Source organism: Ipomoea triloba, chromosome 5, assembly GCF_003576645.1.
Source record: "Ipomoea triloba cultivar NCNSP0323 chromosome 5, ASM357664v1".
Lineage (NCBI taxonomy): Eukaryota > Viridiplantae > Streptophyta > Magnoliopsida > Solanales > Convolvulaceae > Ipomoea > Ipomoea triloba.
Window position 1 is genome coordinate 28,770,436 of NC_044920.1, and position 16,091 is coordinate 28,786,526.

A 16,091-nucleotide genomic window follows, 5' to 3' on the forward strand; every position below is an offset into this window, starting at 1 on the left:
ATATATATATATATATATATATATATATATGTTTTTGTAATAAAACATGCTATTTTTCCAAAAATATGTATGTTTAGATTTTTTGGGATCTTTTCAATTGTATCAAACAATTTTAAACTATTATATTAAATAGGAAAGGGAAAATGGTCAAATTAGCCCCCGAACAATAGCTGAAAAGTCAATTAGGCCCCTGAACATTTAAAAAGTACAATTAGGCCCTTTAACATGTAAAATTGGGGCAAAAAACCCCAAAACCCGGTAAATGACCTGCAATTGCAGGTCATTTAGAGTTCAGGGGAAAATCCGGCGACCGGCGGAAGGCACCAAAAGGTCGCCTTCCGCCATGGAAGGCGACCACTGGTCTGGTTGCCTTCCCAGGAGGAGGGCGATAGTGGCCGTCGCCTTCCTCCTAGGAAGGCGACCACTGGTCACCTTCTCCATGGAAGGCCAGGAGGAAGGTGACCCTTTGGTCGCCTTCCATGGCGGAAGGCGACCTTTTGGCTGCCTTCTGCCGTCGCCGGCGCCGGTCGCCGGATTTTTCCCTGAACCTTAAATGACCTGCAATTGCAGGTTATTTACCGGGTTTTGGGATTTTTTGCTCCAATTTTACATGTTAGAGGGTCTAATTGCACTTTTTAAATGTTCAGGGGCATAATTGACTTTTCAGCTATTGTTCAGGGGCTAATTTGACCCTTTTCCCAATAGAAAATGACAGGTTTGGTCCGAACTAAAAACTGGGGAGGAAAAAAAGCAGCAAAGATGAATAAAGTAGATACTCGGCGATGAATTGTCGGTTGATCGGCGTGGGAATTAGCATGTGAAAGGAACATTTGGTGCAGATTGGCAGTTAAGAAAGCCGCCAATTCTCGTTAGACAACGGTTATTATTAATTTCTCACAAGGTTGGTTAACGTAGGGCAACACATTAAGAGATCCTGACGTACGTAGGACGGTCATGCATGCATCAAATCAGGTATCTCCACGTGGAATAAGCAAGCTTTGATTCCTACAAAGGATAACTTCCAAGCATCGAATTTCCTTATTTCTCATCTATATGCATATTTTACTACTAATCACAATACTTTACTATTTAATAATTAATATAAAAAATACCACATGGTTATTTGAGGAAATACATATAGTTTAGGAATTAAATAATTATGTGCCAAAAGCATGTACTAATTTGGTCACAAATTTTAAATACAAAAATCATATTTCATTAATAATGTTAGCGATAGTTAGAGGAACGTCAATTGTGGTTGAATTGCATAATTTTGAACATTTCATGATTTCATGGACCTAATTGTAATTTTTTAATTAGATGACCTAATTGCATTTCGCGTGTAATTCGGTGACTAATTTGAACATTTTTTTTTATTTTTATATCCATTTTAATTAATAACGAAATGATTGAATAAAATTATTTATGATTTAAGTTTTTATATTAATTAATTTAGAGTTAATGAATAAAATTTATCTATAGAGGAGAAAATTCAAGGTTCTGTTGTACTCGATAAGGGGTAGGTGCCTTGTTTAATTTCAAGTTTGTAAGTAAATTCATATATTTTCAATGAACAAACAAGAAGGATCTGTCTAAATTCTCACCCGATTGGTGGTTTAATATAAAATAATAAAAATGATAATAATAAAAAATTATATACTGCAAAACCCAAGAAAAAAACCCCAACAAATATTATTGCTCTTAATTATTTTTGTAAATAAACATTATTCTATATATATATATATAGTAATAGGTAAAACGACTTTAAGCATGGTAATTTTTTTTTTTTTATTAAATGATACGGAGTATTTCTGGATTTGACTAGGATATAGGCTTGCCTTAACAAACTGAGATCAGAAGACTATTTAATTTTGTGCAATACTTTGATTTTTCCGATGTTTATTTTGTGTTTCATAGGTTAATGTTTTGGTGAAAAAGGGAGCTTATTTATAATGGGGAAGAAGAGTTTTGATTCTTTTTTACGAATTTTCATCAGGGACCCAATGATTAGCGTGGCTTGATTTCATCAACTTTTCTAATTTTTGTGATAGTACTTTGTAAGTTTTCCCGTTATAAAGTGTATAAGTAGTGAGTCAATGTGTTTTTCTTCTTTTTTTTTTCGTCTTTTTGTTTTTTCATAGTACTCTCCCTATCCAGAACAAACACTCCGTAACATATAGTTAATAGTGTGCATGAGATAAATCTCATCTTATGATCTCACTAATGACTACAAGGAGGTAATATAAACTAGTCTAAGTTATCCATCGTTGATCAATTTAAACCAAGTTCAATAGCTAGATTGCTCCCTCAGGGTCCAACTTCTAACCTTGTGGTGATTACCAAGATAACAACCTGATTGGCGGGAGTTACACCAATGTTTGTAATTTTGTTCACATTAAATGTGTCAGACATAACTATTTTATCATTTAAAATGATTTTTTGGGTAATTAAGCTAAGAATTTATTGAATTACACACACATAGATAGGCTTTGAATCTCACTAAGAACTTGAAGGTCATTGGGAGACATTGACCGATAAGAGAGGTAATGAAGAGTCCTTGTGCGCAGTTGTGCACAGTGTACATGAAAGGGAGGGGAGTTATTATATATTTTTTGGACATGTTCTTTAGTTTTTTTTTTTTTTTTAAAAAAATTTTACAACATATAAAATTTATAAAAATTGTGGAATTCAAGTATCTTGAAAGGGAGGGTGAGGGTTTTCCAAAAATAAGATAATAGTTATAAAATGGGGGTAGAGAGAATAAAGAGTTAGAGCTTGAGAAGAAAGATTATTAAAGCATAACTTTGGTGTGAAAAAATTAATTAAAAGATAAAGTGCCTAAAGGTGGGTGGTGGCAAACCCCCTCTTCCTCCTCCCCCATAATCATTTGCTTTTTGGCTTCTTCTCTTTTTGTCTTCTCATATATCAATCTTCCTCATCATATATCCCCTCCCCCTCCCTCTACCCTCCATATATACACACTCCCTTTCTCCTCATCTCCTTCCTCTTCTTTCCAACTTCAATTCTATCACAAGGTCTCTCTCTCTCTCCTCTCTCTCCCCTCTCGCTCTCTCCCCCTTAAGAAAAACATACAAAATTTTCCAGAATATATACATAGTTTCTGACTGTTTTAGGGTTTTGTATGTGTTGCAGTGTTTTGTGGCGAAGCTGGTTGGTTACCCTTGTTTTGTCGGGTAAACGACAGCTTAGTACGTTGTTGTTGGCTAACAACAAATTAAAACATTAGTAACTAAGATCGAGGAGATCAGAAGTTCTGTTCGAGGTTAATTAGAGAAGATTAATAATATAATGGCACCTGTTTCATTGCCCCCCGGCTTTCGTTTTCACCCCACCGACGAAGAGCTTGTGGCTTACTACCTGAAACGGAAGATCAACGGCCGCAAGATCGAGCTGGAGATCATCCCCGAAGTTGATCTCTACAAATGTGAACCCTGGGATTTACCTGGTTAGTACCATACTATACATACCCACCTTCATCTTCTTCAATTCCATTCTTTTTTTCTTTTTTTTTTAGTACCCATTCTTCTTATTTATTTATTTTTATTATTAATTTGGATTATATATATATGGAATGGAAAAAAATGAATAATGATGCATAGACGACGTTCCACCAAGCTCACCAATATTTTCGGCTGTCTACTTTAGTTTTGATTAATTATGTTAGATGAGATATAATCTTCCATGCATTAATGTCTAAAACAAGCTAGTATAGCTAGGCTGGAGAATTATATTTGGAAAGAGACCTACTACCTAAGATATTATTAATTCGAAGTGGATTTCAAGAAAGGTATATGAAATACTATACGTACTGTGTATACATATCTTATTTACTTCCCTTATTATTCTTTTCATTTTTATTTAATACTATACTATATGATTGTTATTCATTAGGTTACAAGTTTGACTCCCCGTGGGAGCAGCCTATTGGCCTTAGCTTATTGATTTGAGCCTGTTAACCTAGGTTGGTTTACCTCCTTATAGTCCTTTGCCAGCTAGAGTCATAAGTTAAGATTTACCCGTGCACACTTGGTTTTCTCCGTCATCTAAAAATTTTTTTTACAAAATGAATATTTTTTTTACTCAAGATAATCAGCTATATATGATACAACTTTATATAATTTGTATTAGATATCATCACTCTTTATATTTTTCTATAGGAAATATTAATAAAACGGAATTGCATCGAGTTGTATAAGATTTGATGTAAAAAAAAAAAAATTGGCATAAATATACACACCAAAACAATTAAGGAACCTAAAGGTGCTTCTCTTTATATATATAATTATTCTGAGTTATTATTTACATATTATTGAATGTGCTTTATTTTTAAATTTAAAAGTTTTGTTGAGTACTGGAGAATGGATAATTAATAATTTGTATTTTAATTTTTCTATGGGAACGCGTGGTGATTAGATATTCTGATCATGGAAATCATATACTTTGAACACACTTTAATCAGTCAAAAATCATATGCTTTAGTACCCAACAAATCCAAAATAATACAGTAATTAAAAAAAATTGATTTGATATTGTCTGTAGCAATAAAGGAAGTTTGCAGCATGGTCCCTACAATCTTTTAATCTCCTATTTGAAGCCTATAAAAGATGTGTACTTACACAAGATACTCCAAGTCAAAAAGCAAGAAGAAAGAGCATGATTACATTGTCAGCTTCCAGATATTTATATATCTTTATATCTCTTTACTCCATTTCAAGTCACAAGCCTTCCCTATTCCCTATTATGTACACTCATCATCATCCACTTTTCCTTTCATCAATCTCACATTTCAATTCCCCCCTTTTCTTTTACTGTACAATATTATATTTTGATTATTATTATTGTTATCACATTTTAATTGGTTTTTTCCATTTAATTTGCAGGGAAGTCATTATTGCCTAGCAAAGATTTAGAATGGTATTTCTTTAGCCCTCGAGATCGGAAGTATCCGAATGGGTCAAGGACTAATCGGGCAACCAAAGCGGGATACTGGAAGGCCACCGGAAAGGATAGGAAAGTAAATTCACAAATGAGGTCGGTTGGGATGAAGAAAACCCTAGTGTATTATAGAGGGAGGGCACCCCATGGAGCTCGAACTGATTGGGTCATGCATGAATATCGCTTAGATGAAAGGGAATGTGAAATTCAAAACGGCTTACAGGTACACAAAACAAACCCACCATGTATAATTGTATAAATGTACAATCTAACTATCAATTTACACTTTTTGCTGATATAATATGATAAATGTGCAGGATGCATATGCACTTTGCCGGGTATTCAAGAAGAGTTTGACCAATACGGGCCCGAAAATGGGCGATCATTACGTTAGTGCGGCGAGTGATAGGTCATCCAGCATGGACATTTACTCTGAGGGAAGGTGTGAGGAGATGGAGAGCTCTAACTACGCAATGGCGGCGCCGCCGTCTTCAGCCGCAGCTTCATGCTCATCCATGGCGGCCGCCGCCGTCCATGGATCTCCGTTTCATCATGTCGCTGCAGCCGGCCCAAGCACCAATGATGATAAATGGATGCAATACTTATCAGATGAAGCATTTAGCTTCCACACCCCACCCCCATCCTCCCTCCCAAACTATGCAACCATGCCTTATCCACCTTCAAAGGTATCTACCTTGCCTCCTCATGTGTGCGAACTGATTACTTTTTTATACACTCCAAAAAGAATACTTAAATTAAAGTTGACTGATAACAAATTGAAGTCCATGTGTTTCTATCTCACCTAAAAACTAATAGTCTAGGCATGTGTTTCTATCTCACCTAAAAACTAATAGTCTAGGCTGATAGTTAGACTGATTTGTTTCAGGTTGATATAGCATTGGAGTGTGCAAGGTTGCAGCACCGCTTCATGTTACCGCAGCTAGAGGTCCAAGATTTCCCGCACGTTGTGGGCCATGTTGATGCCAGAATGATTCCCCATCATCATCAATCAAGCTTCGTTAACCACGACAACAACCCGGACATTGTTCAGGAAATCCTGTCGGTTGCACAAGCGTCGCAGGATCTGATGAACCAAGACGGTTGGGGCGGCGGCGGTTATGCTCCAACTGCCGCAGATGATGATTTTTCTTTCCTCCTCCCTCACAATGCTAACCAGTTTCAAGAAATGGGTAACTTTAGATTCATGGACCAGTTGAGAGAAGATCAGAATGGCGGCAGGAACATTGAGATTACAGATTTTGGAGATGAATTTAAGCCGGATAGAATGGTGGAGAACCTAAGATGGGTAGGAATGTCCGACAAAGACCTTGAAAAGGTAAATATAATCTCATCTGGCAATCCTTGACTAATAACAATGTGACAAATTGACAATCTATCTATAATATAATATAATATAATATAATGCGTATTGATTTAGGTTTTTTGTTTATGTTTAAACAGACACTTTTGGAGGACTACAAGGCAGTTCCAATAGAAAATGTTTCAGGCTTCAATAGAGAAGGGCATGAGGATCATGGTATAACAGAAATGTTCTAAAGTACTATATTATTTCCTCCATTCTCTTCTCTTTTTCTTTTTTCCTTCCCCAAGCACCTCCCAGCCCACCAGACTCAAATTAGTAACACGTACTCTGATACTACTTGTTAGAATCAAACTTTTATTATGCCAAAAACTTACTATAACTAACTAGCTTGTAGCTAAGACGAAAAATCTGAACTTGACCTTTCAGGCCTCTATCTAGACCAACAAGTTTTTGTTTGTGGTTATTGAATAGCTAATAACCTAGCCTAACCTAATTTGATTTGCAGGAGAAAGCAGCCAACACAACAACTTCAGTGACATCAACGACTTCTCCCTGGGATTTGACAACGACCACAACGCGAACAACGACAACAATAATTTCTTGGAGGATTTCTCGGATTCCCCGAGCTTCGAGGTGTACGAGAAAGTGGAAGTGAAGCACGGGATGTTCATCGCGAGCAGACAGGCAGCCAAGACACTGTACCATCAAGTGGTCCCTTCCACCACAGTCAGAATCCACCGAAACCTCCTCGTACCTATGCAAGCCGCCACATTTCCAGTCTCAAAATTCGAAGCCCCAAGAGCCTTCAACAACAACAACAACATTGTACTGGACAAGTTCATCGCGTTCTCAAGAAAGATGTTGATCGGAATAATCAAGTTGACTCGACCGTGGCGAAGAATGGTGAGCACCCTAGTGGGGGTCATCGCCATTCTCCACACCTGTTGGGTTTATTTTGGAGAATTATTGTTGGAGGCCCAGGAGAAGAACTATTATTACTGCCATTTCTCAGGGGAGAAGATCAAGAGGGAGTTATCTGGAGATTATGAGTGGAAGAATTTAAAGAAAAACAAAGATTCATCAATTGCAGACAAGAAGAATCCCTACAGAATGACAACGAGAGTAGACAAGACTACTACATGGCCATATCTCACTCTCGTGTTGGCTCTTTCTACCATTTGGCTGCACCAAAATGTTACTTTCTTTTGATTTTTATTTTTTTTTTTGAATTAATTACTAACCTCATTTGTTTGTTAATTAGGAGAGGCCTAACTTAGCCTTGCCCTAAATTAAATTCATATATGATGATGTAATAGCAAGTTTAAAGTGTTTTCTTACTCATAGTTGGGAGTTGGATTGGTATACAACACAATATACTGTAAATTTTATTTTATTATTTGAGTCAAGCAAAGTCAAGTTTAATATAATGTTTAATTATCTATTTCTTATTAATTAATTCATTTTATTCAGTTGGGAGACTGTATATGCATGTGAGTCTGACTTGGAAAACAGTACAAATTTTAATGGACATTTATTTTCAAATTAAAATAAATATATATATTATAATATCAAGCACTTTAATGGTTCAATTATTTGCAATGATATGATGATGAGATCGATGAGACTTATCATATATATACAAGTGAGAATAAAACATGAGAAGACTTAGCTAGTATCTTCTAACCATTTAATCATCATACAAAAAATCATTTTTGGACCATTATATTCAATAAAATCAAGAATTTTGTAATATAATGAAAGGGTAGTTTAAAAGTCCATCAAAAGTATATTTATACTAGAGGAGTTGGTTTTTTTTTTTTGTTTTTTTTTATTTTTTTGAAAGCAGAGGGGTTTTACTTGTTTAGAGGCATGTAAACAAATTTATTTAATTTTAATACACTGACAATTACACAATAAATGCAAACTTGCACTGCTTGCAATTGTCTGTGCAACCTCGTGACACAAACAACGAGCAAACATGTATTGTAATTTGTTCTATACTTTCTCTACCTGTTACAACATGGATCAATACCATACTTTAAAACCTAAGTAATATATGTTTTATACTTTCTCTACATGTTGCAGTCCAATAATGGATCTTCAATACCCATCACTGAAATTGGATATTTGAAAGAGAGTCACAGATGTGCCATTTGAACACAGAATGCTTAGAAAACTCGATTTTCTTTAAAAATGACTTTAAACCAGTGATCACATTTCAATAAAGTTTTTTAAAAAAAATAGATGAAAAAAAATTAAGACAAACAAGATTTTGTGTTTGTCACGAGATCAATCTATCGTAAAGAAAGATCAAACAAAAAGCTATCGGTGAGATATTGATAATGCGTGTGTTTGTGAGAATCTTATATACATAGTACGATCCGCTTTTTAAAACTATGAATCTATTTATGTTCTTCGATCGATCTGTCTTGTGACTCAACCAATAACTGTCGGGTCGATCACATTCTTTACTTGAGTTGTACCCAAAGAATGACAAACAAACGTCACATACATCAGAATATAATGCGTATTATTACGTATGTAGTACAAGTTATTCTGTTGGTTTGGATGCGTATTAGAATAGGAATGACAATCTAAAAATAACTCCACCAAGAAAGGAATACACAATCAAGTAAAATCGTCAATTTCTATTTGTTTAGTTTTCTTTTTTATATTGAGAAATATATATGGTTGAAAATATTCAATAAATACAATTATTAGAATTTAATTGCAATACTCACGATATAAAAGATAACAATATGTAGCCTCATTAGAATTATCCCTATTAAAAATCAATATTATCCTTATGTTAAATGGGCCAAAGACCTCGTGGTCAAGTGGCACCCGGTGTCCCGGTTAACACTCAGTGGAGGCAACTGTTGACTCGTTGTGCTTCAGTAGGTTGAGAAAGTAACTATGATCAGATACTACATTGTAACAGAGTCAGTAGTACTCAAAAAAAAAAAATGGGCCAGAAAATAAATTGGTAGCCTTCAATTATGCTATTGTTTAAGTACTAGTTCATTTTTTTGAGAAGAAGTACTAGTTCATTTTTAGTGTAGTACATTTTCATTTTAATGTATTGCAAGTAGTGAATCCTCAATGAATCTGGACCATTAAATAATTATATTTAAGTTCATTGAAAGTGTGAATATAGAATTATAAAATATATAAATTCTCAATGAATCGGTACCGTTAAATCTTGTTATATCTGGAATTTTACCTTTGATATCATTAAAAGTGTTGGTATGGGGTTTATTGGGCTCCAAGTGTTGGTATGGGGTTTATTGGGCTAGAGCCCATGCACATTCGACAACATGGGTACAAATAAAATTAAAAAAGATGGTGATTTGATTAAGACAACCCGTTAGGCGTGGATCGTTATACCGTGGACTAGGATCCACAATGCACTGGTTCGAAACGAACCGTAATATTATAGGTTTTACAGTTTCTTTTTAAAATTAAAATATAACTATAATTTGAGCAATAACAAAAACAGTGACGAAGAAACAAGATTAAAAAAACCCCAAACTCACTCTCATTCATGTGGGAGTGTAAACCAAGTGCCACTAGACTACAAGGTCTTTGGCAACACTTAAGTTTTTAAAGAACTCCAAATGTATTCTTGAGAAATTAACTCACCAAGTCTTATCCAAAGCACAATTTAAAAAACAAAAAAAATAAAAATAAAAAATCTTAAAAGTCTATTCACCCATTATTCCTTCTAAATTTTTACTCGTTGAAGACCCCACACACATTTTTACTTGATTCGTGACTTAGTGAATAATGGAAAGGACGTACTATAGAGCCTGTGAGTCCAAAGTGAAGGCATGCATCCAACACTCATTCATGTGTATGTCTGCTTTCTTTTTGTCTCTAGTCAAAAGCTACTTAATAGGGAACAATGGAGCACCCATTTTCTATTGTCTTTCCTATCTGCATTATATTATTGTTTGTGCTTTATTATTTTAGGGTATTGTACGTGCCTTATCACATCCAACAAAAAGTGCAAGCCCACAAATATATATAATTGGATTTCTTGATATGGGCAGTGCTATTCTTCAAATATAATTAGTGTATCATAGATCCAATTCCATGATTCTTGTCTGGTTCTTGGTGATCTGAGATTATACACAATCATTCATAACTATGAACATGACTACTCTATAATTTAATTCATCCTCGTGAAAAGGAAACGAATTAAAGAATAATCTATAATTCATATATAAGCAACCACTTTATACTTTTAAAAAATCAAATATTTTTTATCTACTTTTTTTTTTTTTAGTTAATCAATCAAAAAAAAGTTATGGGAATTGGTAAATCAACTTAGAATCACCCTAACTCTTTTGTGGAAGTGGAGAGCACATGGTAAGAGAATGGTGGGTTGCCAAAACAAGCTAAGGAAAATTTTCCAAAAAAAAAAAAAAAAAAGAGTTAAGGAAAAGAATGATGGTAGAATAAAACATGAATAGAAGATGACAAGAAATGAAAGGCAAAGTTGAGTTCACGGGTGAGATTGGTTTAACCACTCCGATCCCCCGCCCAATAAGGGACAATTCCTTTTTACACGTGCCTACGTCTTTCAAATCTAATAATTCACCCATTAACACTCTCAACTTCTTCTTTCAACTCTTGAATCATCAACTCTCTCTAATCTCTATCAACTCTTATACCAAATTATTTCTAAACTTTTAGAATTCTTACCTAAAGAGGTAAATGTAAATCATAAGTCATCTCCTTAGTCCCCAGTCCCCACCGGCCAGCTAAAGAGCTAAATAGTAAGGTTTTTAGTGGGATTCAGATCCTTCACTGCTATTGGAGTGAGACTTTAAATTGATAAGCTTTCTCAAACATTTTTCAGTTCAAAAAATCTAAACTCCACCGTACCACCGGAGTTCAAACTCATGACTATCCATAAACTCCACCACCGAGAATCGAACCTATAATCATCCATGTAGAATGGTAAAATCGAGATGTCATCAGACTACAACTTGATCAAATTCGTTCCGAAATAGTTAATGGGTTTATATTATACTAATTGATATGCTCTAAGTTAATTTAAGGTATAATAAAATGATTGGGTCCCAGCCACCCCCACTTCCACTTGAAAAGGTCCTCTTTATCCTCTTCAAATACCAGTGGAAGGGTAAGCTAAAGCTAGGTATAGTAGTGTTGATTCATTTTGATTTACCTGCAGGCCAGGCCGGCCGGCCATGTCTTCTCTATCATCACAATATTCAGCTGGTTTCTGGGCACAACTACTTTTCTTGGTTTTATTATATTGCGGCATTGGAGCGCCGCCGCATGTGGGAAACGCAAGAGCGGCTACGCCCACCGTCAAAGTTGGTAACATCTCGGAGCCGGAAGACGCTTCGTACTTTAGGATATACTATGGCCAGTCCTTTAAGGTCATCAAGAACAGTCTTGACGCCAAAAGTTATCTCCTCATTCAGGTACTTACCTACTCACTCTCATCTTTCTTCCATGTTTTCGTGACAAATTATACCTTGCATTGTAGACGCTGGCTCAAAATAACCTTTAGATTCTGTGTATGTGGTTGACACATTCTGTACCTGCACTTAACTAGTACCTAACTATCATATTGTCTGTACATGTGGTAATTGTAAGAACATAATGTTTTAACCGAAAGTATAAAATTTTTGTATCAGGGTTTACAATGCAATATGAACCTAAACCATGGTATAATAATTGTGTTTCCGTATCTCATTTTGGATCGTTATCTTATAATTACAAAATCTTATTTAGGAAGAACTAACTCTTTCAATGTTAATTAGTTTCATGTTCTGCTTGTGGATTATTTAGGAATAATGGAAATTTTGATTGGGAAAGAGACTTAGATATTGTGCATATTTAGATTCTAATTAATTGTCATTTTTGGGAAGATATATATAAGTTTAACAAAAAAATTCAATTAACATGAAATGGTAGGTTGTGGGAAAAGGGGTCGGTCATTGCCAACATGTGAATAGCCGCAGAATTGGAAATCGAACATTTAAAATTGAAATAATGATTGCAGAAAGGTACAAACAATTATATTCCGTCATTTATATTATATTGACAACATACTGATAAGAAAACATATTGTGAGGACCTAGACGTTAGAACATGAATGGTCACGGGTCGGACCAGAAAAAGAATATGTACTTGTCCTTCCATCCATCTCCTCACCAGCAATGAGCTTGAAACAAGCCTATGGTGTCTTCACGATGTTGATTTAATAGATGAAATTTTTTATTTAAGACTTATTCTTACGACATGATACTTCAATTTCTTATCACGAATATTGAAAGTTTGAATTTGGGTTGGACTTTTTGTGCGCATAAAATTCAAAATTATATTAGATTGGTTTAGGGGTTGGCATATGTATATATACAGTTTGGTATCGAATATCGAAACTAGCTAGATTGACTTGGTTAAGGGTTGATTCATGAGGTCCAAGCTGACTTGATTAGGGGCAGATCCCCGAATTGAAAACTTGAGTTATCAAAATATATATATATATATATATATATAGTGGTTTGATCCACACGCCCAACACAATTTCATGGCAAATTATATTGTGGGCTAAGGTTCACTTTGTATAGTAGACACTGATCTAAAATGACATTGTTTTATTTTATGGGCTATTTAATGCATCATATTTAATAACATTATTTTATACAATGTTCATAATTTTTAATTTTATATGTCCATAAGCATAAAGCATAATGTTCATAAACATTAAACTAAATATACATCATATGCATTTTGATTTAGTCAATAGTAGGTTCATAATATTTATAAAAACAAAACTTAATGTACATAAACATTAGGTATAGACGAATCATATTTAATAATATTCACCATGTACTATGTTCATAATATTTGTTCTATATATCTATAAACTAAACTTTAATGTTCATAAATACTAAACTAAATATAAATAGTATACATTTTCATTTAATTTATAATAAGTTCATAATGCTCATTATGTGTGTCATATATAAAAACAACATAAACATTACATTCAAGTACAGTACTTCTTGCTTTATTGATTGTACGTTTCTGAAAAAGTTGTACATGCTTTGGTGCTTTACCAATTTTTTTTTAAATGGTTATTTAAATTAATTTCATCACTGCAGAACAATACAAGGATGGCAACCAGAACTAAATATTGCACGTCTAGAATAAAATCATTCGTCATCCCATTAGCAAACTACTCAATACAGTCTGACTACTATTTTCCAGGTATATTATTTTCTATACAAATTTTATAATCAGTATTTTAAATTGTTTAAATCATAATTAATACTTTTATTTCTTTTTTTGAGAAATTAATACTTTTATTTCTTTTATTTTCATTTACAGTTTCTTTCTTCGAGGTGAGAATATCAATGCTTTAGTAAGGTTCAAACTCTAATTTGATATTCACTATTTCATTTTGATTCAAGATTTCATGTAACTAGAAAAACCATAACTAAGTTAGACAGATTATTGATTTGGTAACCATAATATTATAAGTTTGACTTTCAACGAGAATAATTTATTGACGTTTAAGTTAAAGATTAAATTGCATAAAAAACAAGAATCGAGGAACAAAAAGTGGGTTTTTTCCGTTGTTTTATTTATTTGATTTTGTTGTAGTAATAGTCAATAAAATTGCATGGCATGCACATGTATATGTGTCCGAAGTACATCAGATGCAGATTGTCATTTATATGCGTCTGAAGTACATCAGATGCAAATTGTTATTTATTTCAGACGTAGATTGTTTATTCTGTACTAGTGACAGCTGCTAGGGATACTGGGAAACTTGAAAGGCATGACATCAGATATGGTGGCCTCACAGTGTGCACTAAAACTATACCATGATGGGCAAGTAGAGACCATTAACAAAAGTGATTCTGAGCAGCTCAAACAATATGTAGTCCACTTCACTGGCAACACTGATGATGCACAACCCTGTAACGTCGCAACGTTTGTCCCCTCGGGCGAGGGGGCTCCTCTCCAGGTGCGATTTGTAAATAAGTTCAGTCAAACAAGTACTATATTTCGAAACTAGCTTATATAGATTATAATTTTGTTGTAAATGCTTTTATATTAGCATTATTTGGCATCAGTGATTTTGTTATGATGAAATGATGAAAGTCCTTTTTTGTGGGAGGGATGTTTAGCGTGCAGAGTGGATCAAGTATGTGGGAGTTTACTCAAACCAAGAATACAGAGCTAACCAAGTATATAATGCAGTAAGTGATTATCAGACAAATTCTTAATTAATTAGCTACTACTTTAACATATCAAGATGGTCTTTTTTTTTTTTAGTACTACTAACTCTGTTACAATGCAGTATCTGTTCATAATTACTTTTTTAACCTACTGAAGCACAAAGAGTCAATATCGCCTCCACTGAGACTCGAACCCACCCCCTTCCATATCAAGATGGTCATTAGTCGTACTAGAATAATGTTTTTTTTTTCTCGGTTTTTTGGCAGATAAAGAGCAATTATTTGTGCTTGAGTAAAGCAGCAACCGGAAAGTCTGGTTCCCTTAAACCGACAGTAGCTTGGATGGAGTACAACAATGTAATGTTCTGACTCACCATTTATGGCATTCATCTGTTTGAATTGTTTGTTTCCTTTGCCTTTTTGAATCCAGAATGTTGAGATTAACGAGAACAAGAAGCTTTAGTAATGTTTTTTTGGGTGATATGTTGACATACTGTACTATGTTGTTGTGCAGGAGGGGGTATGGTCTTTCACAAAAGAGGATTACAAGCTAAAGGTAAATTTTAATGATATATCATAATATTTCTTTAATTTTAGTAACATTATATTGTTCATATAATTTAGCATTAAAGTTGGTTGCGTTTTGGGATGAAGTTTGTGGAGGATGCAGGTGGAGTGAATGTCGACGACTCCATTAATAAAATCACATACAACATGTCTATACCTGATGACATTGAAGATTTTCATGCCATCTTATGTGTAAGTTTGAGAGTATTTCTGCTGTTTTATCATCTCCAATCTCTCTGCAGTTTTTTACAAACATTTTATTTGTGTGCAGACTGTGGATGTAGTGATTGATGAAACATACACCTATGATCCAATGGCATACAATGTCTCCACATTTCTCGGGAACATTGATGTGGAAGATCAATCTTGTCTCGCTTTCATTTCGAATCAAAGCTTGTGGAGATATGATAAACGGGTACAAAACTACACAGTCCTAGGTGAGTTACAAACCTCGCTCTCTTGCACCACCAGAATCTGTTATTTTTTGTTTTTTTTTTTTTTTCCGATAAATTAGTATAAGTCTAATGTTGTTTTCCTTGATGGTATGTTTATTTTTGTGTCAAGATTGGTATGATGGAGCTGTTTCTCAGCCCCAGTTGGCCTTAGCAGACATGATTGAAGCTCTATTTCCCTCTGGGAATTATCAAACCACCTTTTTAAGAAACATTGCAAAGGTAATTTATATGTAAATATATTAATATGTGTGTGTGTGAGTATATATATATATATATACATATACAAAGATGTTCCATCTACTCATAATGTATTATTATATAATACAGGGAGAAGGGGTTATAAGCATCAGCCCTGAAATGTGTGACAGAGATATTTCCACTGCCATGGAGCCAACTATTATAGCTTGCCAGTAGAATTGTTCATTCCATCATATTAGGATATTCAAATGATTTTGTGATTCCAGGGTTGATAAGAAACATGAATCTTGTGTGAATTTTTATCACTTACAATGAACATCTATACTACCTTATTTCCCCATGTTCTGAACTATGTGCTTTTAG

General features: G+C 34.3%; 2 protein-coding genes across 3 annotated transcripts; both read left to right on the top strand.

Annotated features, from left to right (window-relative positions):
• Nucleotides 1–2,996: 2,996 nt before the first annotated feature.
• Nucleotides 2,997–7,714, top strand: LOC116019447 (NAC domain-containing protein 86-like). Of its 2 annotated transcripts, none has more exons than XM_031259645.1 (7): nt 2,997–3,035; nt 3,154–3,466; nt 4,902–5,179; nt 5,274–5,642; nt 5,843–6,292; nt 6,418–6,493; nt 6,786–7,714. In XM_031259645.1, the coding sequence occupies exons 2-7, from the start codon at nt 3,310–3,312 to the stop codon at nt 7,487–7,489; spliced, it is 2,034 nt and encodes a 677-aa protein (XP_031115505.1). In that variant the 5' UTR covers nt 2,997–3,035; nt 3,154–3,309; the 3' UTR covers nt 7,490–7,714. The 2 variants fall into 2 exon arrangements, with proteins under 2 accessions (XP_031115505.1, XP_031115506.1); XM_031259646.1 differs by having other exon boundaries at nt 6,418–6,514; nt 6,786–6,868.
• A 3,742-nt stretch (nt 7,715–11,456) lies between these two features.
• On the top strand, nt 11,457–16,077 carry LOC116020877. The gene is made up of 11 exons (XM_031261442.1): nt 11,457–11,736; nt 13,426–13,531; nt 13,652–13,665; nt 14,076–14,294; nt 14,458–14,529; nt 14,776–14,865; nt 15,023–15,064; nt 15,163–15,267; nt 15,347–15,512; nt 15,640–15,749; nt 15,858–16,077. Exons 1-11 carry the CDS (start codon nt 11,497–11,499, stop codon nt 15,942–15,944), a joined length of 1,251 nt encoding a protein of 416 aa, XP_031117302.1. The 5' UTR covers nt 11,457–11,496; the 3' UTR covers nt 15,945–16,077.
• Nucleotides 16,078–16,091: the final 14 nt, after the last annotated feature.

Coding starts and splice junctions, on each gene's coding strand:
- LOC116019447 (XM_031259645.1), top strand. CDS start 3,310: ATGGCACCTGTTTCATTGCCCCCCGGCTTTCGTTTTCACCCCACCGAC. Junction 3,467..4,901: donor TGAACCCTGGGATTTACCTG/GTTAGTACCATA, acceptor TTTAATTTGCAG/GGAAGTCATTATTGCCTAGC. Junction 5,643..5,842: donor TGCCTTATCCACCTTCAAAG/GTATCTACCTTG, acceptor GATTTGTTTCAG/GTTGATATAGCATTGGAGTG.
- LOC116020877 (XM_031261442.1), top strand. CDS start 11,497: ATGTCTTCTCTATCATCACAATATTCAGCTGGTTTCTGGGCACAACTA. Junction 14,530..14,775: donor CTAACCAAGTATATAATGCA/GTAAGTGATTAT, acceptor GTTTTTTGGCAG/ATAAAGAGCAATTATTTGTG. Junction 14,866..15,022: donor CTTGGATGGAGTACAACAAT/GTAATGTTCTGA, acceptor GTTGTTGTGCAG/GAGGGGGTATGGTCTTTCAC.